Source organism: Podarcis erhardii (assembly GCF_964252035.2).
Source record: "Podarcis erhardii genome assembly, chromosome: 3".
NCBI classification, from domain to species: domain Eukaryota; kingdom Metazoa; phylum Chordata; class Lepidosauria; order Squamata; family Lacertidae; genus Podarcis; species Podarcis erhardii.
The window spans coordinates 112,214,055-112,237,653 of record NC_138507.1 but is presented as its reverse complement, the minus strand read 5'-3'; the positions used below and the strand labels follow the sequence as shown (position 1 = coordinate 112,237,653).

General features: G+C 46.7%; 1 protein-coding gene across 1 annotated transcript; it reads right to left on the bottom strand.

Annotated features, from left to right (window-relative positions):
• Positions 1 to 6,010: 6,010 nt before the first annotated feature.
• On the bottom strand, positions 6,011 to 23,227 carry CIMIP6 (ciliary microtubule inner protein 6). Its single transcript, XM_081854970.1, has 5 exons — positions 23,132 to 23,227; positions 16,723 to 16,936; positions 14,720 to 14,876; positions 9,840 to 9,955; positions 6,011 to 6,626 (listed from the first exon to the last, which is right to left on the bottom strand). Exons 1-5 carry the CDS (start codon positions 23,185 to 23,187, stop codon positions 6,192 to 6,194), a joined length of 978 nt encoding a protein of 325 aa, XP_081711096.1. The 5' UTR covers positions 23,188 to 23,227; the 3' UTR covers positions 6,011 to 6,191.
• Positions 23,228 to 23,599: the final 372 nt, after the last annotated feature.

The window sequence follows — 23,599 nt, the reverse complement described above, 5'->3', positions numbered from 1 at the left end:
ATGGGCTCATTCGCATATGGGATGAACTCAAACCCTTTTCTGTAACTACAAGCTAAAGCCTGCCTTCAGGGAACCTATTGTGAACTGAATGTAAGTAAATTTATTATCATTTATTATCATTACAGTAGTACCTCTGGTTACGTACTTAATTCGTTCCTGAGGTCTGTTCTTAACCTGAAACTGTTCTTAACCTGAAGCACCACTTTAGCTAATGGGGCCTCCTGCTGCTGCCGCACCACCGCCACACGATTTCTGTTCTCATCCTGAAGCAAAGTTCTTTTTTTTTTTTTTTAAGCAGAAGGCGGACTTCTTGTTTATACCACCCCGCTAGAATTCCGAATTAAATCTTTCTTCTTTTAAAAGTTTCCAATTTGTTCTACTCACGGGTAGTGTATTTTAGAGTCCAATTGTTCACAGGAAAAAGTCTCCGGCAACGGCTATGCGGCTTCACTCCGTGGAAAAAGCAGTCGATTCACAGCACCGTGCTGCTCACCCCACTTCACTCCGGAGACCCGAAAACGGGTTTCCCCGCAAGTAGGGGAGGTGCTGAAGGTGCCCGCCAAATCCCCACATTCACAGGCTTCACCCGCCTGTGATTTCTGAAGGGTCTCTGTCTTCGCCGTGACGGCCAGACCCGATTTTCATGGAGTAAATCCCTCCTAGTCAGAGGAATTCCGCCATTAGCCGATGGCGCTAACCTGGAAGTCCCTGAAGCAAAGTTCTTAACCCAAAGTACTGTTTCTGGATTAGCGGAGTCTGTAACCTGAAGCGTATGTAACCTGAAGCGTATGTAACCCGAGATACCACTGTACTTTTAAAAGAAGACTGTTGTGTCTTTATTCTTTTTAAGAGGGATTAAAGGGGAATTTACCAAGAACAAACCCAATCTGGGCAAGCCAGATTGGATTGATTAAGTAAAGAGATTCAAATGAATCTACCAACCAGCTTCCTGCAATATACGGGGGAATGTACTCTGCTACCAGCTCACTGGCGTGAGTGAGGAGGGATAATATTTAATCAATATATCAATACTATCCACAACATTCCCACAAGTCCAGTGTGGAGAATCCCTGTACATCATAGACCACACCTCTGCGGAAATTTTATCTGCATAACTATTAAAGGTGTCGCAGCCCTGCTCTCACCTGGCCACTGGAGCCCTGCGCTAGGCAGCCACCACCTGTGGTTCCTAAAGGGGATGGTCTGTTGGTTTCTGTTTCCCTCACTGAGCAGCTGCTGGTAGTCACAAGGCTATGTTTTCATTCCACAGTCCAGATACTGTTGGATTCCCACAGGAAAGGGAAACGGGATGTGACGTTTCCTGGTTTCCTGTTTCCTTTGTTCTGTCGTTCTTTGTTGAGTTGCTCTCTGCTTCTCACAGGGACAAGATGTATATTTGTATGCTCTCAGCATAGCTTAGAAATAAAGCATAGCAATGTAGCACCATACCTGCTGAGCCGTATCAGCTTGGAGGATCGGAGCTGAATTTAACTAACATGGTCTTGGGTGATGACATCACTATGCCATGTTCCTTCCTAAGCACTTACTGGCAGGAGCTAAAGGGTTGCTTTACGGGTCACATTTTTTGTCAGCCCAAAACATAGGATGCTGCCAAATACCGAGTTAGGCCACTGGTCCATTTAGCTCAGCATGACTCAGACGGGCAGTGGCTCTCCAAGATTTTGGAGGATGTGCTCTACGTGGGGCTACCTTTGAAGGTGACCCGGAAACTACAACTAATCCAGAATGCAGCAGCTAGACTGGTGACTGGGAGTGGCCCCTGAGACCATAGAACACCAGTCCTGAAAGACCTACATTGGCTCCCAGTACATTTCTGAGCACAATTTAAAGTGATGGTGCTGATCTTTAAAGCCCTAAATGGCCTCGGTCCAGTACACCTGAAGGAGCGTCTCCACCTCCATCGTTCAGCACAGACACTGAGGTCCTGCGCTGAGGGCCTTCTGGTGCTTCCCTCACTGCAAGAAGTGAGGTTACAGGGAACCAGGCAGAGGGCCTTCTCGGTAGTGGCGCCCATCCTGTGGAACACCCTCCCTTCAGATGTCAAGGAAATAAACAACTATCTGATTTTTAGAAGGCATCTGAAGCCAGCCCTGTTTAGGGAAGTTTCTAATGTTTGATGTTTTGGCACTCTATTATTATTATTATTATTATTATTATTATTAGCCATCCAAAGTGGCTGGGGAAACCCAGCCAGATGGTGTGGTGTAGTGGTTGAGAGCGGTAGTCTTGTAATCTGGGGAACCGGGTTCTCATCTGCGCTCCTCCACATGCAGCTGCTGGGTGACCTTGGGCCAGTCACACTTCCTTGCAGTCTCTCAGCCCCACTCACCTCACAGAGTGTTTGTTGTGGGGGAGGAAGGGAAAGGAGAATGTTAGCCGCTTTGAGACTCCTTAAAGGGAGTGAAAGGCGGGATATCAAATCCAAACTCTTCTCCTTCTCCTTCTCCTTCTCCTTCTCCTTCTCCTTCTCCTCCTTCTTCTCCTTCTCCTCCAGCCCTACCTGGGGACTGAACCTGGGACCTTCTGCATGCCAAACGGATGTTCTGCCACTGAGCTACAGGATTTGGAAAATCGCTGCTGCAGTCATGTAAACGGCTACCATTCAGTAGCATACCTGCGTTGATCACTTAGATCACGGGGTTCCAACCCTTTTGAGCTCCTGGGCTATATTTGCAAACCAGACAAACCCTCCAGAACCAAGTGCCTATTCTATTGGCTACAATGCATTTCTTTCCAACGGAGCTTCTGCTGAGCAGGGGAGACCCTGTGGGCACCAGAGCAGGCCTCTGTGGGCACCTGTACACCCACAAGCACCAAGGTGGCACAAGCTATGGCAACTCAGAGATGTGGGATGTGAAACACAAGAGCAGTCAAGTACAACATTCCTACAGTGAACATGTTTACACATGGGGAGGAATGTTTGTCCAGCCAGCAGGTAAACTTCCTGCTTCCTTCTGGCCTGGGACAGACTTCCTCTGCATGTGACTAGAGGTGGGTGTGGCCTCATCTGTGCAGGTAACGACAAAAGCACAGGGCAGGGCAGCCATCTCTCTCTTTGACTACATGCATCGAAGAAGCAATATCTGCTTAGCCAAAGATGCTCTTTTGGCTTCCAGCCAAGAGTGGACAAAGGGACTGTCTTCTTATGGGATAGTTTCTAGGTATATGTTACTTTTCTAAACTAAGTCTGCCTTCTGGGATCCTATTGTGAACAGAATGTTGTGTGAGTAAACCTTTTTTATACTTCTATAGAAGACTGTCATGTCTTATCTTTTATGAGGGAATAAGAGGAAAATACCAGAACAGTCATTATAGAGGCTTTAGCGAGCCTGAGCAAATGCATCCGCTGCAAGTTTAAAAAGGGGAATGTTACTCTGCTAAATTGTTGAACTTGTTAACACAAGTTGGAAAAGGATATAATCAAACAATATATCCCCTCCTGCATCCCTGAACATTCAAAGAGAATACTTTCACATTTCCCTGAGTGAATGGGCGCCCCCAGGAAAAGCAAGGACTGCCTGCATCAACATTTAATGTTCCCACATTGAACGGCTAGGTCAATAGAATTCATTGCCTCTAGATACGATGACCAGCCTTAAGGACTGTCAACATGGACTGCATAGGGGAGACAGTCCATATATGTAGGTAGGACTGCCAGAGTTCCTTATGGTGAAGACAAACCCTACACATATATAACTTATATGCATCTAGGCTTTTATGCTAGTTGCGCATCGGCGGTGGGAAGAGCAGATGATCCTGTTCCCCCTCTAGGTACATTTGCTACACAAGCATCTAGCACGTATAGCCTTAAGAAGCTTTTTAAAAAGAGAGAAATCCATAGAGGGGGAGGCATCAGTCCTGATAACCCCATGTGCAGAGATCCTATGCTTCTTTGTGGTCTGGAGGTGGCTCAGTTGGTTAGAGCGTGGTGCTGATAATGCCAAGGTCATGAGTTCGATTCCCGTATGGGACAGCTGCATATTCCTGCATTGCAGGAGATTGAACTAGATGACCCACAAGGCCCTTTCTAACTCTAAAGTTCTCTGATTCTGTGATTTTAATGTTGTTGCCTTTAAGGCCTCCTCCCTAAGTTTCTCCAAAGAATTTGGCTTGCCACTGTTGGAAACAGGATACTGGGCTTTACGGACCTTTGAGTTGGATGCAGTGTCTTTCGGGGTTTATCTCATAGAATTTCCCTGTTCTTCAAAAGTGTTGGAAAATGTATTTGTTTGTAAAAAATGGGTATACTTAGAAATTAACCTCCAGGGTTTATAGAACGACTCCAAGTAAAGTATCCTGAAAACTGACCATCCATTCTTCCCTCTGGAGATCATTAGTAAGGGATTAGTTTAATAGAGCCACACACTTACCTATCAAAAATCCCCCATACAGTGGTGCCTCACAAGACGAAATTAATCCGTTCCGCGAGTCTCTTCGTCTTGCGGTTTTTTCGTCTTGCGAAGCACAGCTATTAGCAGCTTAGTGGCTTAGCGGCGCTTAGTGGCTTTTAACGGCTTAGCGGCTTTAAGAAAAAGGAAACAAATTCGCAAGAACTCGCAAGACGTTTCGTCTTGCGAAGCAAGCCCATAGGGAAATTCGTCTTGCGGAACGACTCAAAAAACAGAAAACTCTTTCATCTTGCGCGTTTTTCGTCTTGCGCGTTTTTCGTCTTGTGAGGTACCACTGTATAACTAAAACGGCAACACTCACAAACAAGAGGGAGGTATATCAGCAGGCTTGGGGGAATCCTGAGGTCTGCAGAAGCACAAAAAACATGTTAGGGGAAAGTTGGAGGAAGCCCCCAAACAGTTCACGAAGGACTGAGCATGCTCAGTGGGCATGTGACGTTCACTGCCTGTTGTTGATGGTAGGACAGAAACATTGGGTGAGGAAGGGACTAGAATGGAGTCTCTCCATTGGCCGGCTGGCATCTCAAATAGAATTCTGTTGCAGTTTCCACTTGTTAAGATACTAGACATATTAAACACATTATAAGGCATATCTTTTTCTCTGTGAATGAGTATATGCACTTTCTGAGTGAGCAGAAAGAAGAAATGGAAATGGGAAGGAGATGGCAAGCATATTTCAATAAGGATAGGTAATAGTTCATCTCCACTGAAGAACAGAGATGTTATGCACATTTCATTTATTCTGGCACTCATAAGCATGGGTAGGCAAACTAAGGCCCGGGGGCTGGATGCGGCCCAATCGCCTTCTAAATCCGGCCCATGGACGGTCCGGGAATCAGCCTGTTTTTACATGAGTAGAATGTGTCCTTTTATTTAAAATGCATCTGTGGGTTATTTGTGGGGCCAGCCTGGTGTTTTTACACGAGTAGAATGTGTGCTTTTATTTATAATGCATCTCTGGATCCGGCCCCACACAAGGTCTGAGGGACAGTGGATCAGCCCCCTGCTGAAAAAGTTTGCTGACCCCTGCTCATTGCTAAAAGTGTGAAATGCAAGGTACTGTGAAGAGGAACCTGTATACAGATTTTAAATCAGACCTGCAGCCCTGACCTTGAGAACAAATCCGTTCCAGGAAACTGTTACAGCAAAAAGTGAAGGTTGTCATAACGGTGTCCTTCCTGACTGGGCTGAGCAACGGAACATAACTCACATTCTTATGGACATTGTCTCCTCTGTCACTGTTTCCAACAGAAATAACAATGGCTTCTGCTCATCACAGGATGACAACACAACACATCAAAAAAAAAAATTACTGCTAGGATCTGCTTGCAGTTCTTGCCAAGAAACCACACTTTAAAGGTATCAGACAGGAACCCAAAACACCCCACCACCCAACGCTTGCAAAGAGTCAAAATGTCGGAAGCAAAGCAACACAATTGTTGACATTAATTGCTCATTATTCATTAGCGGCGTCCTTAGTCGCTCTCGATATTCAGGAGACCAGATAATCCAGATAATTTTGATTTGAGGGGGTGGGCAGGGAAATAACCTAACTGCAACGGCGGAGAGAAACCATAATAAAAGATTCATAGGATTTTATATATATATAAATATAGGACTCTCATTTTCAAGAGGCATCAAAGCAGGCTGCAGCTGTTGTTATGTAAAGGCGAGAGCGCGTCGCCTCCGACCGTTTGCTGGTGTCAGTTTGTGTTTGGCGTTACTGAAATTACACCAGGCCAACCCCCGCGCTTGGACCTCTTAGGCCTTCTGAATATCTGCCGGGGATTGTGTAGCTTCATGGATGGGGGGGTCCTCCTGCTGTTTCTCAAGATAGCCCGTCTTTGGTGGGCTGAGAGGCCTTTTCTCCCCAGAGGGCTGGCTCACATCCCCTTCCCCTGCCTGAGAAATCCCTGAACCCTCCTCCTGTCCTTTCTCCGGGGCTCCGGGATCTGTTTTGGCTCCTGCGCCGCTATCTGCTTCTGATAAGCGTAGGTTGGAGTCTGGGGGCATCTCTGGGGGATCTGGCAGGCGGAGGCCGGCTGAGGTCATGCAGCTTTCCTCAGAGTCCTCTTTCTCTGCTTTTGGCTGTTCCAGCATCTCCGGTCCCCCAGCGCCCGGCTGGGTTCTGGTCCCCTCAGGAACCGACTCCCCCTTCTCCGGTTTTATCTTGGTCCACACAAAAGCGCCGCGTTTCTGGAAAGGGAAACAAGGTTGACGTTAAGCAGGGGGACTTCGGCGATGAGGAGATGCAGCTGTGAGCTGAATTCATTTATTAGCTCAAGCGCTAGCTGGTCTCTCTCTCTCAGGCCTCTCCTCTGGCCAACGGGGGCCGGGATGTAGCTGGGAGCGAAAAAGAACGGCTGAGCCATCATCTCACCTGCTTTGCAGAACAAGGAAAGGTGTTGTGGGTGGACAGGGGAAAGCAACAGGTGAAAATGAAGGAGACAAAACCTTGCCAATGCCATCCCCTTACCTGCCCCCCCAGTTCTGCTTTTTTTATTTGAAAATGGCTACGGTGCTCTTGCAAACGGGCATTTTCTTTTCCGCAGGGCAGTGCCTATCCCCGTCAAATTTTATTTCTTGCCACACGGGTTGCTATGGATACAATTGCAAACCCCTGGCTGATGCAGGCCAAGGATTTATGAGCACTTGCCAAATGACTTTGGCCATTAAGGGTTGCATGAGAAGAATAGGATTAATTTGATTTTATATTTATAAAGCGGGGGTGGAAGACAACAACAAGCCAAAGTGGAAACAAACAGGGCTCTGTTTTGTTGCAGCATGTCTTCAAGAACAAGGTTCTCCATTTGGAAACCTGATTCAGTGGGAATCTCTCTCTGCTCCCACTTCTCCAGTGTTAATCCTGATTCATCCCATAACCATTTCTTGGTTACCAACTTAGAAGTCCACTCAGTACAGAAGCACTTGACAAAGTCAAACAGACAAAAATAATTATGTTAAGACATGGACGGACATTTAAAAAGATATGTTAGGATGGGAGAAATTAAAATTGTCTCTACAGGGTCAAATTTTTGTGATAAAATGTGAATATATTGCCCAGAATGATGTTTTTGTTCCAAACAATGTCTGTTATAGCTAATGACTTACCATTCAGACAATGGTATCCAAAAAACCAAGTTTTCATGGCAAAGGAAAAAACACCACGTGTTAAATTTAAAGTATTACAAGATGCAAAGGAAAGGGGAGGATTGGCATACCAATGTAAAATTGTACCTTGCAGCCTGTTGTTTAAGGTGAATGAAGGAGCTGAGAAATGAGAGGTTCCTGGAAATAGGACATGACTGGACGAAATGGGTATTTGTGGTACGACAAAATTAATGTGGACTTTAAAACAGCATCTTTTGATAAAAGCAGAAGACAGCCCGTCATTTTTCACGTATCTCCAAATTAAAGAAAGTTTGGTACTGGGAGATACCAAGGAATAATCAAAAATTACCAGAAACCGGGTGGCTTTTCAAATAGGCAATGTTTGCTCTAAAATCAAATTACTAAATTATAATTTCACTGGAATTAACGTCCCAATGAAGTTTTTGAAAGTCAGCTCCTACTAGACTACAGATATTGAAACTGAGTGGCCCTGGCCCTGGGGCTTGAGGGAGGTCCGGATCCAGCCCTTTGGCAATCTCCAGCTCTGCAAACCCCTGCTTCAGAGAATCTCAGCGGAAGTTTAATTTCTTAGTGGACTTCATGTCTTCCCTGGGGGTGGCTTACAACCATAATTGCAGCAATGATGTAGCTGAGAGACTGGAGGAGCCTCAGTCCTAGGCATACTGAGGGATAATAATCCTTATGCTTAGCAAACCATGTCTGTAATGTTGGAAAGGACAACAAGAGTCATCTTAAGCTGTATATTAAATTGGTGTTGTTGTTGTTGCTGTTGTTGTTTTCGCCCCCTATTATGTTTTTACTGTGATTTTATTGGTGTTAGCAGCCCTGAGCCTGGCTCTGGCCAGGGAAGGCGGGGTATAAATAAAATTTATTATTATTAAAATCATCTACTCCAACCTCCTTAGGTAATACTAAGGTGCAACACACACATGGTTCCAATTTTAATAATAATAATAATAATAATAATAATAATAATAATAATTCACTATTTATACTCTATCCATCTGGCTGGGTTTCCCCAGCCACTTTGGGCAGCTCCCAGCAGAATATTAAAAACACAATAAAATATCAAACATTAGAAACTTCCCTACACAGGGCTGCCTTCAGATGCCTTCTAAAAGTCAGATAGTTGTTTATTTCCTTGACATCTGAAAGGAGGGCGTTCCACAGGGTGGGCGCCACCACCAAGAAGCCCTCTGCCTGGTTCCCTGTAATTTCACTTGTCGCAATGAGGGAACCACCAGAAGGCCCTCGGCACTGGACCTCAGTGTCCAGGCTGAACAATGGGGGTGGAGATGCTCCTTCAGGTATACTGGACTGACTCTTCCTCCTGCACTGAATTTAGTCTTTGAGGTGGAGGGTGGTAGGAAGTCCTTGGTCCCTCACATCACAGTGGTAATAATAATAATAATAATAAATTTTTATTTATACCCCGCCCTTCCCAGTTCAAAAACCTGGCTCAGGGCAGCTAACAACAAATTTAAAACACTTAATTGTAAAAGCAGCATAAAATACATTATACAAACATGAATAACAATAAAATTCAAAATTCAGAAATCAATTTAGGGGAAATAAGCATTAGATAATCCCCAGGGCTAGCTGGCTGAATTGGTCCTACTTGGGCCAGCGAGGAGGCCAGGGGAGAATTAGCTGTGGGGTCTCAGAGTGGGTGATCCTCATAAAAGGGGAGGGGGGAAGAGAAGGGAAATAAAAGATCAGGCTGAATTCAAATTAAAGGCCAGGTGGAATAGCTCTGTCTTACAGGCCTGACGGAAGGAGGTTAAATCCTGCAGGGCCCTGGTCTCATGGGACAGAGCATTCCACCAGGTCGGAGCCATCACTGAAAAGGCCCTGGGCCCTGGTGGAGGATAGTCTGACTTCCTTAGGGCCCGGGACCTCTAAACTATGGTTATTCATGGACCTTAAGGTCCTCTGCAGGGCATACCAGGAGAGGCGGTCCTGTAAATACGAGGGCCCTAAGCCACAAAGGGTTTTAAAGGTCAAGACCAGCACCTGCCCACCTCTTGCCTTCTGCTGCAACATCCCAGGGTCTTTTGTAAGGCCACCAAGTCACAAGAAAGACATTGCCCTGTCTTTCTAAGGCCCGAGGGCTGGTGTGACAGCAGGCTTGCCGTTTGCAAATACCCAAAGCCGGTGACTGCAACGCACGCAATGACATTCCCTGGTCCCAGAACAATGTGCTGGAGGCCTTAGGGGTAAACACATCCTTCTGGCTTCCTGCTGAATGTCCAGATCACAGGATGCACATGGCCTTACCTTCCCTTGATAAGGGATGCAGGGGGTGGCTCTGGCATTGTAGTCGTATTTGAAAGTGATCTGCTCTTGGAAAATTCTCGGAAGGCGGTTCGGCAACGGAGGAGCTGCGAGTGGAACTGCAACAGAAAATGCACAGTATAGTCTTGCTTCCAGGTGGTTTGCATGGCTACATTGCATGCGGGAGACAGGAACACAAGAATCTGCCTTATAGTGAGTTGGACCACTGTGTGATGGCCTGGGATTCGGACTTGGAGGCTGAACCTGAGGAATCCCAGCCTGCACAGGATTCCCCGCCTCCAGAACCAGCTGAGCCGGGGCTGGGGCTTGAGCCTGAAGGGTCCTCACCTGTGCTGAATCCTCAGGTGCAGGCACCAGCTGAGTCTGCTCTGGACCCTGAGGTGATGGAGGACCCATTGCCTGCAGGTGCTCCACTCTCAGCCCCGTCAGGGGAAGCTGAGGTTGCCTCTGGGTCTGGTAACCCTCCAGCCTCTCCTGAGCTGCAGAGGCTCAGGGCAGAGAGGTGGAGGGAACTAAGTTCCCGCAGGAGGAGTGCTCGCCTCCAGGCCAGGAAAGGCGAGTCACCTGTGGACCAGGGCCGCCCTATGCCTCGGGGCAGATAAAATCCAGCCAGCCCCAGTCCCAAGTTGCAGGAGCAACGTTGTTGGTAGCCTGTTCCTGCCTGCACCCTGTCCTGCTTCTCTGGCGGAGCTCCGGACTTCACCCGACTCCCTGCCCTGCACCCAGCTTCAGCTACTACGGACTGCCTCCACGTTGCACCTTTGACCACGGACCGGACTCGGACCTCGCCTCATGGTTAATCCTCGGGACCAGCACACACTGGTTCATCAAGCTTAGTATTGTCTACACCAGCCTTTCTCAACCTGTGGGTCCCCAGCTCTTGTTGAACTACAACTTCCATCACCCCTAGCTAGCAAGGCCAGAGCTCAGGGATGATGGGAGTTGTAGTCCAACAGCATCTGGGGACCCACAGGTTGAGAATCACTGGTCTACATGGAATGGTAGCATCTCAACAGGGTTTCAGAGAAGGGTTCTCTCCAAGCCCTACATAGAGTTGGCAGGGACTAAACCTAGGGTCTTCTGTATGCAAAACAGATGCTCTACCCCTAAGCTATGCCACTTTCCTGATCTGTCCCAGGTGAATAAATAATAATAATAGTAATAATAATAAATTTATTACTTATACCCCACCCATCTGGTCAGGTTGCCCCAGCCACTCTGGGTGGCTTCCAGCACATATAAAAACATAATAAAATGGCAAACGTTAAAAACTTCCCGACACACGGCTGCCTTCAGATGCTTTCTAAAAGTCATGTAGTCTTTATCTCCTTGACATCTGATGGGAGGATGTTCCACAGGGCAGGTGCCACTACCAAGAAGTCCCTGTAATTTCGCTTCGAGCAGTGATGGAACTGCCAGAAGGCCCCCGGACCTGGGCTCCGAACAATCGGTTCAGTAGGGCTGATGTATTTTATTAAACAACAACATTTAAGAAATGGTAAGGTTGCATCTTACTGAATTTCTGCAATATTAGATAATTGCAATAGGAGATAACCTGTTAGATAACTTGTTGAGGTTTCTGTTGTTCCACATTGTACAACACCCTCACAACACGCATCTGAAGGCTAGAAGACCGAAAAAAAGTCTCCACTGTTCAGAACTGGTCCACAGACACAGTTTCTTTTGTGGCTCAGTAGGTCAAAGCGAGGCTGGATAAACAACTGTCAGGAGTGGCTTAAGAGCCGGACTAGCAAATCCGGCTACAATGCATTCACGTTCGGCTTGGTGACCCAGGATGTCCTTTTCAGCCCCTGCGAAGCTATACTAATGCCCAGGGAAAGGTTAGCTGTCGGTTGTTTCAAAGAATGCAAAGCCCAAATGCTGACCTACACATTCAAAGCATTGTCTCCAGCTTCTATGAGAAATCTGGCTTGCAGGAGCCACGATGGATTTCTGCAGAATATTTCTTTGTGTGTGCATATAGCCTTTTAGGGACCAGTTCTGCCAAGCCCGGCATCTCTGCCGAGACACTGTCCCCTTGCCTTGAAGAGCCCCAGCCCAAATCCAGACAAACAGCTGGCTCCATGTTGGCAGTCCAACAAACACGCTCACATATGGAAGCTATCCTCCCCACTGCCCTTGTAAACACAGAAGTGTGACTGGAGTTGTCATGCTCTGGCTATGTGCTGCTTGCTATAGCTCAGCCATCCATCATCGTTCGCAAACAAGCTGGATAGCTATTGTGGGGCTGAATTATTGCAGAGAAGTTGACTAAAGACAGAACCGAAGGCTCTCCTGGGAGGAGAAGCAGAAGGAAATACCGTGTTTATATGAATCTAACGCCCCATCTCAAAAAGCAGAGACATCACCTTGCCAACAAAGGTCCGTATAGTTAAAGCTATGGTTTCCCCAGTAGTGATGTATGGAAGTGAGAGCTGGACCATAAAGAAGGCTGATCGCCGAAGAATTGATGCTTTTGAATTATGGTGCTGGAGGAGACTCTTGAGAGTCCCATGGACTGCAAGAAGATCAAACCTCTCCATTCTGAAGGAAATCAGCCCTGAGTGTTCACTGGAAGGACAGATCCTGAAGCTGAGGCTCCAAGACTTTGGCCACCTCATGAGAAGAGAAGACTCCCTGGGAAAGACCCTGATGTTGGGAAAGATGGAGGGCACAAGGAGAAGGGGACGACAGAGGACGAGATGGTTGGACAGTGTTCTCGAAGCTACCAGCATGAGTTTGACCAAACTGCGGGAGGCAGTAGAAGACAGGAGTGCCTGGCGTGCTCTGGTCCATGGGGTCACGAAGAGTCGGACACGACTAAACGACTAAACAACAACAGTGCCCCATCAGATCTAATGCACACCTCAATTTTCAAGACCTTGAAACCAAAAAAGCATTTGCTGGAGAATGTAAATGTGCCGCCAAATCTAATGTGCACTCTAATTTTTGCGGTGTAATTTGGCCAAAAAAGGTGCACATTACATTCGAGTAAATACAGTACCCTTACATCACTTTTTTTTTAAAAAAGGATTTTGCCAATCAATGGGAAACCAAGGCCACAAGTGATGGCTTCTGCAGACTGAATTGCCAAAGTCAGCAGAACTTGCTTAAATTAATACTGCCATAAAGACTCTGACCCAAGATCTAAGGACAAGGAAAGACCTGCAAGCTAACATTGCAGCCTGATTGGGGGGGGGGGATGGGACAGAAAGCCCCCAAACTGGGAGCTACTGTTCTTTGTGTTTCATCAATCGAACTGAACTGAAAGGTGCCTATTGCTTATATGATCAGGAGAAGGTGATTTCAGTGGAGACTGAAAATGGAAGAGTTTAAGGAACTGGAATAGGATCGTTGTTGCATAGGGTGTAGAAACTCATTTCTGCTACCATCTCTCTGGCTGCAGGCTTCTGAAGCACTGTACACAGAGCTGACGATGGGACGTGTGTGCAGATTATGGGGAACAAAGCCAACACCAAAATTTGGTGCTCCCACCACGCCTCTCTCCTCCCATTACTCGTAATTGTTGCAGCACCTCCCGTGGTGGCCTCTCGGCTCAGCACCCAGTATGGGCAAAACAGTCGCACTCCTGCAAATCTGCCTCTGCTGTGTTATACCACCATCACGAATCAGCTTCAAGCCAGAATTCACAGGAGGTGGTTGAAGCTGAGAATTAGGAATCAATACATGTTAGGTCAGCGACATGTGCCCAGATTTTGGAGCCATCACTCAATGGCGGAGCATGTGGTCTGCCTGAAGGTGGCAAAAGGTTCAATAACAGTTCAGTAGCAGCCGCGGGGGAGCCTGATTTTGTAAGCAAATGTACTACTGCAGCAATCTCCGTTTCCGTCAAGCAACACTTGACATCTGTTGGCTGTTTTCTGTTCCGACTACACTTGTGCATGCAACAGGTCATAGTTTCGACCACATCACATCAGCCAAACTGATAGAGACCACCTCTCCGCAACTGAACCAACCCAGAACCTGCAATCATCACCTGAGGGCTTTCTTTGTTTGCCTGCTGCATGTGAGGTCCAGAGGGCAGCAACACAAGAACAGGTCTTTTCTGTGGTGGCTCCCCATTTGTGGAATGCTCTCCCCAGGGAGGCCCGCCTGGCGCCTTCACTAAATATCTTGAGGTGCCAGGCAAAAACACCTCTCTTCTCCCAGGCCTTTGGCTGGTCTAGACATTCTAAGGCCTTTGAAATGTGTTCATGAGAGAGGGGTTATTGGCTTGCTTTTGTTTCATTGTGGATTTTGCAATCTCATTTTGTATTTTTTATATTGCGAACCACCCTGTCATCTTGGCAATGAAGGGCGGCACACAGATTTAATAAAAAATAATGCTTTTGCCGAAGAATTGATTATTGAAATAATAATTTTTCACCAAAGAATTGATGCTTTTGAATTATGGTGTTGAAGGAGACTCTTGAGAGTCCCATGGACTGCAAGAAGATCAAACGCATCCATTCTGAAGGAAATCAGCCCTGAGTGCTCACTGGAAGGACAGATCCTGAAGCTGAGGCTCCAATACTTTGGCCACCTCATGAGAAGAGAAGACTCCCTGGAAAAAACCCTGATGCAGGGAAAGATGGAGGGCACAAGGAGAAGGGGACGACAGAGGACGAGATGGTTGGACAGTGTTCTCGAAGCTACCAGCATGAGTTTGACCAAACTGCGGGAGGCAGTGGAAGACAGGAGTGCCTGGCGTGCTCTGGTCCATGGGGTCACGAAGAGTCGGACATGACTAAACGACTAAACAACAACAACAGAAGCAGAAGCTGAACCACCTTTATATTTTAACTTGTCTAGTTTTGGTGGAAAGAGAGAAGGGAAGGGAAGCTTTCCCCTAAAAGTCTTACCTATTCCACGCGAAGGTTTCCGCTTATTGTCGAACTTAAGGGGCCGAATCAATCTACAGGCTGGCTTTTGGAAATGACTTCTTTGAGTGCTCTGCTTGTCGTAAGGTGGTTTAGGGCACGGCACAACAAAGGGTTCGCTGCTTGGCCACCAATGTTCCTTTGCAGGGAACATAAATTAATTTGTCAGCAACTAGCCTATAGAGCTGCCATTATTTATACTTTTCAAGTTTATACATTTCATTAATTTTATCAGGTTAACATTTCAAAATTTTACTTCCTCCCCCCTCTTTCTGCGGTTCTTTAAATATATGTTTTATAATATCTTCTGCATATACTTGCTCCTTTCATTATCGACTGTAAATATATGTTCTTGTGAAACTGCAGATTATTACAATAATCCTGCTAATGTTTTTATCTGTTTACAATTTATCTGTAAATAGTCAATATACCATTTCCGTTCTATTATAAAAAGCTTGCTATCTTTATTTCTTATCCTTCCGGTAAGTTTCGCCATTTCTGCATATTGCATATGTTTTTGTATCCATTCTTCCTTCACTGGGCCTTCTGCTCCTTTTAACATTTGTGCAAGTAGCATTCTTGCTGCTGCAGTAGCATACATAAATAAATTTCTATACAATTCAGGTAGTTCTGCTCCTATAATTCCCAAAATTCTCCCCCTGCACTTTCTGATGAAACCATGCTTTGTTGCACGGGTGGGGAACCTTGTTCAGACCAAGGGTCGCTTTGCCTCATGGGCAAACTTCCAGGGGCCGCATAGCAATGGCAGGCGGTTCTAAAAGCAAATAGATGTGCCAGTTACCTTCCTGCAGAAATTTGTGGTTCTTGTATACAAAAACCAGACTGTCTTGCCAGAGTGTTGCATGCTCTCGTTATCTCCTGCTTGGACTACTGCAATGCGCTCTACGTGGGGCTACCTTTGAAGGTGACCCGGAAACTGCAATTAATCCAGAATGCGGCAGCTAGACTGGTGACTGGGGGTGGCCGCCGGGACCACATAACACCAGTGCTGAGAGATCTGCATTGGCTCCCAGTACATTTCCAAGCACAATTCAAAGTGTTGGTGCTGACCGTTAAAGTCCTAAACGGCCTCGGTCCTGTATACCTGAAGGAGCGTCTCCACCCCACTGAGATCCACTGCCAAGGGCCTTCTGGTGGTTCCCTCATTGCGAGAAGTGAGGTTACAGGGAACCAGACAGAGGGCCTTCTCGGTAGTGGCGCCCGCCCTGTGGAACGCCCTCCCTTCAGATGTGAAGGAAATAAGTAGCTATCTTATCTTTAAAAGACATCTGAAGGCAGCCCTGTTTAGGGAAGTTTTTAATATTTAATGCTGTATTGTTTTTAACACTCGATTGGAAGCCGCCCAGAGTGGCTGGTGAAACTCAGCCAGATGGGCGGGGTATAAATAATAAATAATAAATTATTATTATTATTATTATTATTATTATTATTATTATTATTATTAAAAATGCAAGCACAGCACTCTAGACTCCCTCCAGGGATGCAAAAAGCATTATCAGTGCCAGTGTGGTGTAGTGGTTAAGAGCGGTAGTCTCGTAATCTGGGGAACCGGGTTCGCGTCTCTGCTCCTCCACATGCAGCTGCTGGGTGACCTTGGGCCAGTTACACTTCTTTGAAGTCTCTCAGCCCCACTCACCTCACAGAGTGTTTGTTGTGGGGGAGGAAGGGAAAGGAGAATGTTAGCCGCTTTGAGACTCCTTACAGGGAGTGAAAGGCGGGATATCAAATCCAAACTCTTCTTCTTCTTCTTCTTATCACAATTCCAGAACACATTCTGGCCAGGCAAAAAAAATTTGAGGGTACAGGGCAGGACCAGTGAGGGTTGTGGCCTGGGAAGAGTCCTGAGGGCCAGAAAGAGAAACCAAGAGGGCTACATTTGGCCCCCAGGCCTGAGATTCCCCAGTCTGGGTTTAGCACTGTGGCGAAACTGAACCATGATCTCACTTTCACTAAGCCATCCTTACCTGCTTTGATTTTGTGCTGTCTGTGTCCATATACAGTATTGGCTTATTTAAAAACTTGGTGTTCAGCTTAATGCATTTTGCGTGTATCGGCTGAGGGTTATTACGGCACTCCAGCTTATACTGCTGTTCCTTTGGCATATGTACCTCTTCGGTTTTAGCTAGCACCTTATACCTTTCTGGCAACTCGAGGTTAAGTACTCTGTAGGAATCTGGGCTGAAAACATATGAGAAAGCAGGACAGCATTTACTACCCTGGAAATGACGCTGATTTTAAAAACACACAGAGAAAAACCACTTCCAAAGGTTCGGCTCTGAAGTGTGGATATCTCCCTCAAGTTAAAACAGCAGGTGTTTGGTTTTTTTTTTAAGTGCATGGATATTTGGTAAAAAGGTCTCTCCATCACAATATAATTGCAACCATAAATATAATATGTACCGTATTTTTCGCTCTATAGGACGCACCCGACCATAGGACGCACCTAGTTTTAGAGGGGGAGAACAAGGAAAAAAACACCTCACCCTCTCTGCGCATCGCCCCTTCAGGCGAAGCGGCAGGAGAAATGGAGCCCCTTCCATTTCTCCTCCCGCTTCGCTGAAGCGGTGTTGCGCAGAGAGGGAAAGCTTCGCAGCGCCTCTCCAGAGAAGCGAAGCCAGGAGAGCAAGAGGGGTCGGTGCACACCGATCCCTCTTGCTCTCCAGGCTTCAGGCGGCTATCCCTGAGGCCAGGAGAGTGAGAGGGGTTGGTGCGCACCGACCCCTCTCACTCTCCAGGCTTCAGCGAAAGAAACGCGAAGCCTCTGGAGCACGGAGGGGGCGCTCCCTCTGCACTTCGGACGCTTTGCGTTGCTTTCGCTGAAGCCATGGAGCCTGCATTCGCTCCATAAGATGCACACACATTTCCCCTGAATTTTTGGAGGGAGAAAAGTTCGTCTTATAGAGTGAAAAATACGGTATTTGAGCAATACGGGTAAGGTAAAACGGAAATAAAATAAGAGTAGGTGGGAAATGTAATGGGAGTTAGGTAACATAGCATAGCTAGCAAGCAAGGAAAACAATGTTTCTTGGGTTAATTGGTGTACATATTGGCATCCTGTATCAGCATTAAAGTGTCTACTTAAAAGTCACCTGTTCTCTCAGGCTTTCCCCAAAGGGTGATCCAGCTATGTAGATCTCATAAATCTGATCTACCAATTTGTGATGCGTTTAACGTTTGTTTCGCTGCTGTAAATTTATTGTTGATTTTGGTGTATGCAATCAGAAACGAAGCCATACAGATGTGAACCGATGTGAAGTGCATGTAGCAGGCAGGGGGAAGGAGCACTTTGCTGGGCTCCAAGACAGAAATGAGAACACACCCTTGACTCCTGCGCTTTTTCCTGCTCCGAGTCTGCCATGCCTTGTCTGTGGCCTTCCAGCAACTGGGCGTCCGAAATACCTCGTTCTCGATAAGTGGCTGTTCAGGAAGGGCTCGTTCTAAAATTAATGGGCGAGCCTGTCCCCACTCAACATTCCACCTTGCTAGGCTTTGCATTCCTGGTCCTCACCCTTCCCCTCCGACAGCAACAGCCCTTCCTCCCAGATTTATTAACGGCTTGCTGGGAAGTCAATCCAAAGACGACCCATCTCCCTTTGAGCTCTGACACTGGAGGCTTGACTCAGCATCTCCATCACCTTGCCTCTAATGGGTTTTTCCTCCTCACCCCTGATAGCATCCTCGAATAATGGCCCCTATCTGCTCCTGGTGCCTGTTTCTCAGCTGAAAAACCCCACCTCTTCCCCACTCCGCTGCTCCCTGGCCTGCATTTTATAGGCACTTAGAGATGTCGTCTCCAAAGGGCCCTGCTACAAGGCAGTTTTCAAGAACCATTCAAGGTCAATAAGCTCTCAAGATATTGAACGTATTGCGAGATCTATCTATATATGCCATGTGCTTTGTGCATGCGCAGGACTGTTTTCTACTTCAGGATTTCTGGACTCTTCTAAATGGATAGAACAGACTTTCAGTCAAGGCTGGCCCAAGACATTTTGGCACCTGAGGTGGGCCCCAGATTCAAGTCCCCTCTCCCTGCCAGGGAAGAAGGGGTGAGGGGAAATCTATATCACCAGTGTGGAAGCAATGATTCTTCAACATCAACTTCATTGGACTGGTCATGTTGTGCGGATGCCTGATTATCATCTTCCAAAACAACTACTCTAATCCGAACTTAAAAATGGAAAGCGTAATGCTGGTGGTCAACAAAAGAGGTTCAAAGACTCTTTCAAGGCAAATCTAAAAAGATGTAATATAAACACTGACAACTGGGAAACACTGGCCTGAGAGCGCTCCAATTGGAGAACAGCCTTTACCCAAGGTGTCATGGACTTTGAAGACGCTCAAACTCAGGACGAAAGGGAGAAACGTGCCAAGAGGAAGGCATGTTTGGCAAATCCACACCATGATCAACCCCCACCCGGAAACCTATGTCCCTATTGTGGAAGGACATGTGGATCCAGAATTGGCCTCCACAGTCACTTATGGACTCACTTTTAAAACCGTGTTTATGGAAGACAATCTTACTCGGCTACGAGTGATCGCCAAAGAAGAAGACTATCGGGAACATCTACATCAGGAACATCAGGACATTGGGATCTGCTGCCCTGGTGGATCTCTTGCCTCATGGGTAGGCAGGTCCTGCTGCTGCGTGAGGACAGAGAGGGGCATTTGTCCGTGCAGGAAAGAGGGAAGCCCCAGTTTTCATTTATCCCTTTGTTTTCAGGGGCCATGGGGCAAGAAGCTTGTCCCAAGTCACAAAAGCAATGACTTCAGCCTTTCTGCATGCAGCTCTAAATGCCCTCTCCATGAAGACCCAGAAGCAGCTGCTATTTCTTTTCCTTGCCCGTGTTACCTGTTCTCTTGGCCAGAGGGAGAGAAGAACAGGTAGAGATGGCAAGAAATTATCCCCGACGCCAACCCAGGCATGCCTCTTTGGAAATATTAAGAGGAGGGACTCATGGAGAGATGAAAGAGGCAGCCCCTACTGATGACAAGCAATTCTGTTGCACCTCTGCACCAGATGTGACTGGATTATCCAATCACAGCTGATGCAGAGACTTGCTCTGGGACAGAAGAGAATCACTCACTGTGAGCAGGGAGTTTGGGTGGCCAGCAGCGGCCTTTCGACAGTTGCCTATCATGACACGCTGTTAGTTTGGGAACAGCTGCCTGGGTGGACAATGCCAAGGGTTAGATAGCTGCATCATTTTTCATAGCTCTTGTGAGCAAAGAAAATTGGTCTCAAATAACCAAGTGCATCTGTTCTAGCTTACGAACTAGAAGGGTTTTTATTTTATGTACTGGAAAGCTTTGGGAGCATGTGGGAGGTATGTGTTTGTTTGTTTGTTTGTTTGTTTGTTTGTTTGTTTGTTTGTTTTGGTAAGAAAAATATAAATGGTTTTATGAAATCGGTATCACCTGATGGAGGTTTAATACATTTTGTGAGTTTGGTTTTAGTATGGGTATACTTTATTGCTGTTAAGTTGCTTTAGGAGTTTGCTTTTGTGGGTGGGGGGAGAATAATGAGGGGTTTTTTTAAAAAGCAATTAACCATTTGCCCCAAATTATCCTCAGAGGACTACTTGCACCGTTTTCACTTGTTGTGAAGATAAAACATGGTGGCTTTGATTTGAGCCTGGTGTGAGAGCTGGGGGATAGGAATACAGGCAAAGCCTGTTACAGCAAGAGTAAGTTACCTTTAGTGCTGTGGGTTTAAGTTCTGTGTATTTTATGCTTTACTCTTTCTTTTAAGCCGCTTGAGACAAATTGTGAAAAGCGGGGTGTAAATTTCTTGAACAAAACAAAATTATTTCTGCAACTGCATTCCTGGCTTAGGAACACTGCCACCACAGAATACACTTGAAATTGTTTACCTGAGGCCCATCAAAAGCCGCATCAGAAACTAGTACTTTCGGTTTATGAACTTAATCTGTTCTGGAAGTCTGTTATTAAATCAAAGCCATTCTTAAACTGAGGCGAGCTTTCACTAATGAGGTTTCCCATGGCCGGTGCCCTTCCACCGTTCGGCTTCTGTTCGTAGAGTGAGGTAAAGTTCGCTAACCGGAACACTAATTCCAGTTTTGTGGAGTTCGTATACCGAATAGTTCGTAAACAGGGCTGTTCTTAAACTGAGGTACCACTGTATGTGCTTCAAAGTAACACTATATATGCTCAGTTGGTTAGACCATGGTGCTGATAACGCCAAGGTTGCAGGTTCGATCCCTGTATGGACCAGCTGCATATTCCTGCATAGCAGGGGGTTGGACTAGATGATCCTCAGGGTCCCTTCCAACTCTACAGTGCTATGCTATGCTAGTGCTATGACTAATATATATTGCTATTATACATGAAAATATAATATTATTTTAAAAACAGCTTTAAAATGGTTTTATTATTATTATTATTCAATAAGTTGTAGGCATAGTACAGCAACAATGCAGAAAGACTGCAATACTGCTTCATGATATATGGCCAAAGTGGGGGAGTGGTTAAGAGCGGTGGACTCGTAAACTGGTGAACCGGGTTCGCTTCCCTGCTCCTCTGCATGCAGCTGCTGGGTGACCTTGGGCTAGTCACACTTCTCTGAAGTCTCTCAGCCCCACTCACCTCACAGAGTGTTTGTTGTGGGGGAGGAAGGGAAATGAGATTGTGAGCCGCTTTGAGACTCCTTAAGGGGAGTGAAAGGCGGGATATCAAGTCAAGTCAAAACACCTCTTGAATTATTAGTTGGAAAGAAAGATGGAGACTTGGAAAACAGAGCGGCCACCTCCTGCCAATCAAGCAAGACTTTGGAGCCTTTTAACAGCTAACAGGAAAGCAGGTGAGGTTCAGGAAGTGAACTTTTTATGCCACTGCACGCAGGAAACACTGACGCTGTGGTCCTCTACTTACAATGGTGTAAGCCCCAACTAAAACCACTGTGACTTACTTCTGAGTAGACACTGTAAACCTACCTCTCCTAGAGCTCTTCAGGGCCGAGAAGCTCTGGCAGGTTTCACTTGTTATTTTTGCAAGCAGCAAACTTTTAAAGATTATTTAAAAGCTATTATTATTATTATTATTATTATTATTATTATTATTATTATTTGAAAACAGCAAACTTTCAAAGCTTTTAAAACTGTGATCATTGCCCCTTTGCGAAGATCATCACAGTCAGGGCCGGATTTAGGTTTGATGAGGCCCTAAGCTACTGAAGGTAATGGGGCCCTTTATGTGTCCAGTTGTCCTTTGTCAACAACAAATTGCCACTGTTTTTTGTGCTGAGTAGGGACGCGGGTGGCGCTGTGGGTTAAACCACAGAGCTTAGGGCTTGCTGATCAGAAAGCACGTCCACGTGCAAGTAGATAAATAGGTACCACTCCGGTGGGAAGTGTGCTGCTCTGGTTTGCCAGAAGCGGCTTAGTCATTCTGGCCACATGACTCGGAAACTGTACGCCGGCTCCCTCGGCCAATAAAGCGAGATGAGCGCCGCAACCCCAGAGTCGGCCACAACTGGACCTAATGGTCAGGTGTCCCTTTAACTTTTACAGTCATACCTCGGGTTGAATGTGCTTCGGGTTGAGCGCGTTCGAGTTGCGCTCTGCGGCAGCCTGGAAGTAATGGAGCACATTACTTCCGGGTTTCGCCGCTTGCGCATGCGCAGAGGCTCAAAATGACATCACGCGCATGCGTGGAAGCGACAAAATGCGACCCGCACACGCACCGTCGTGTCTTACGTTACATTCAGGATGCGAACTGGGCTCCAGGACAGATCCCGTTCGCATCCTGAGGTACCACTGTATATGCTATACAGTGGTACCTCGGGTTAAGTACTTAATTCGTTCCGGAGGTCAGTTCTTAACCTAAAACTGTTCTTAACCTGAAGCACCACTTTAGCTAATAGGACCTGCTGCTGCCGCTGCTGTGCTGCCGCTGCACGATTTCTGTTCTCATCCTGAAGCAAAGTTCTTAACCTGAGGTAATATTTCTGGGTGGCGGAGTTTGTAACCTGAAGCATATGTAACCTGAAGTGTATGTAACCCGAGGTACCATTGTATGGTAATTTATGGACCTAACAGGTATCTAAAACCATTTGCACATAACAAAATATGCATTTTATCAAAGTGATTGTTGAACTAAAATACAATTAAAGTATATTAATACTGAATTTTTCGGGGGGGGGGCAAAAGAGTGGAGCCCTAAACTATAGCTTGTTTAACTTATACGTAAATCTGGCAAACCAGCCCTGGCACCCTCCTGGCACAAGGGTGGGCTGAATATCTGGGGGCCTTTTAAAATCAATATCTCCTGATTCTGGGTGGGGCATGGAAGGGGGGGCTGCCTCTGCTAAGCCAACTCCCGCAGAGCCCCCTGGCAAGGGATGCTGCAGCAACTTACATGTAGCGCGGGGGGGCCTTTTTCCGCCGCCCCATCTGCAGGATCTCGTACAACATGGTGCTGGCAGCGAAGGGGGAGAGAAGGGGAAGAGGGGCGTGGGAGCCGCGACAGGGAGACTTCAGGTGCAGCGCCGCGTTTTGATGCTTTGATGCCGGATGGTTGCTAGGCGACTGCAGCCCGGAGAAAGGCGGGGACAGAACGCGGAGGGCGGAATGTAGGCGGTGCGCGCTCCCCTTGGCCAATCAGAATCGCCCCTCTGGCCGTCGGATGGTTAGGTACCTGTTCATGCTTTAAAGCCGGGAGAGCCAAGGACAATCTCCTGCGCATTTACTCGGAAGTAAGTTCCGCACCTCGTGCATTGCGACACTGGATCTCAGTTACTAAGTGTGACAAGGATGGAGATATTCAAGATAAGGGCTGCAATCCTGCCCTGCTGGGAGTAAGTCTCGTGGAATTATTCAATGGGAA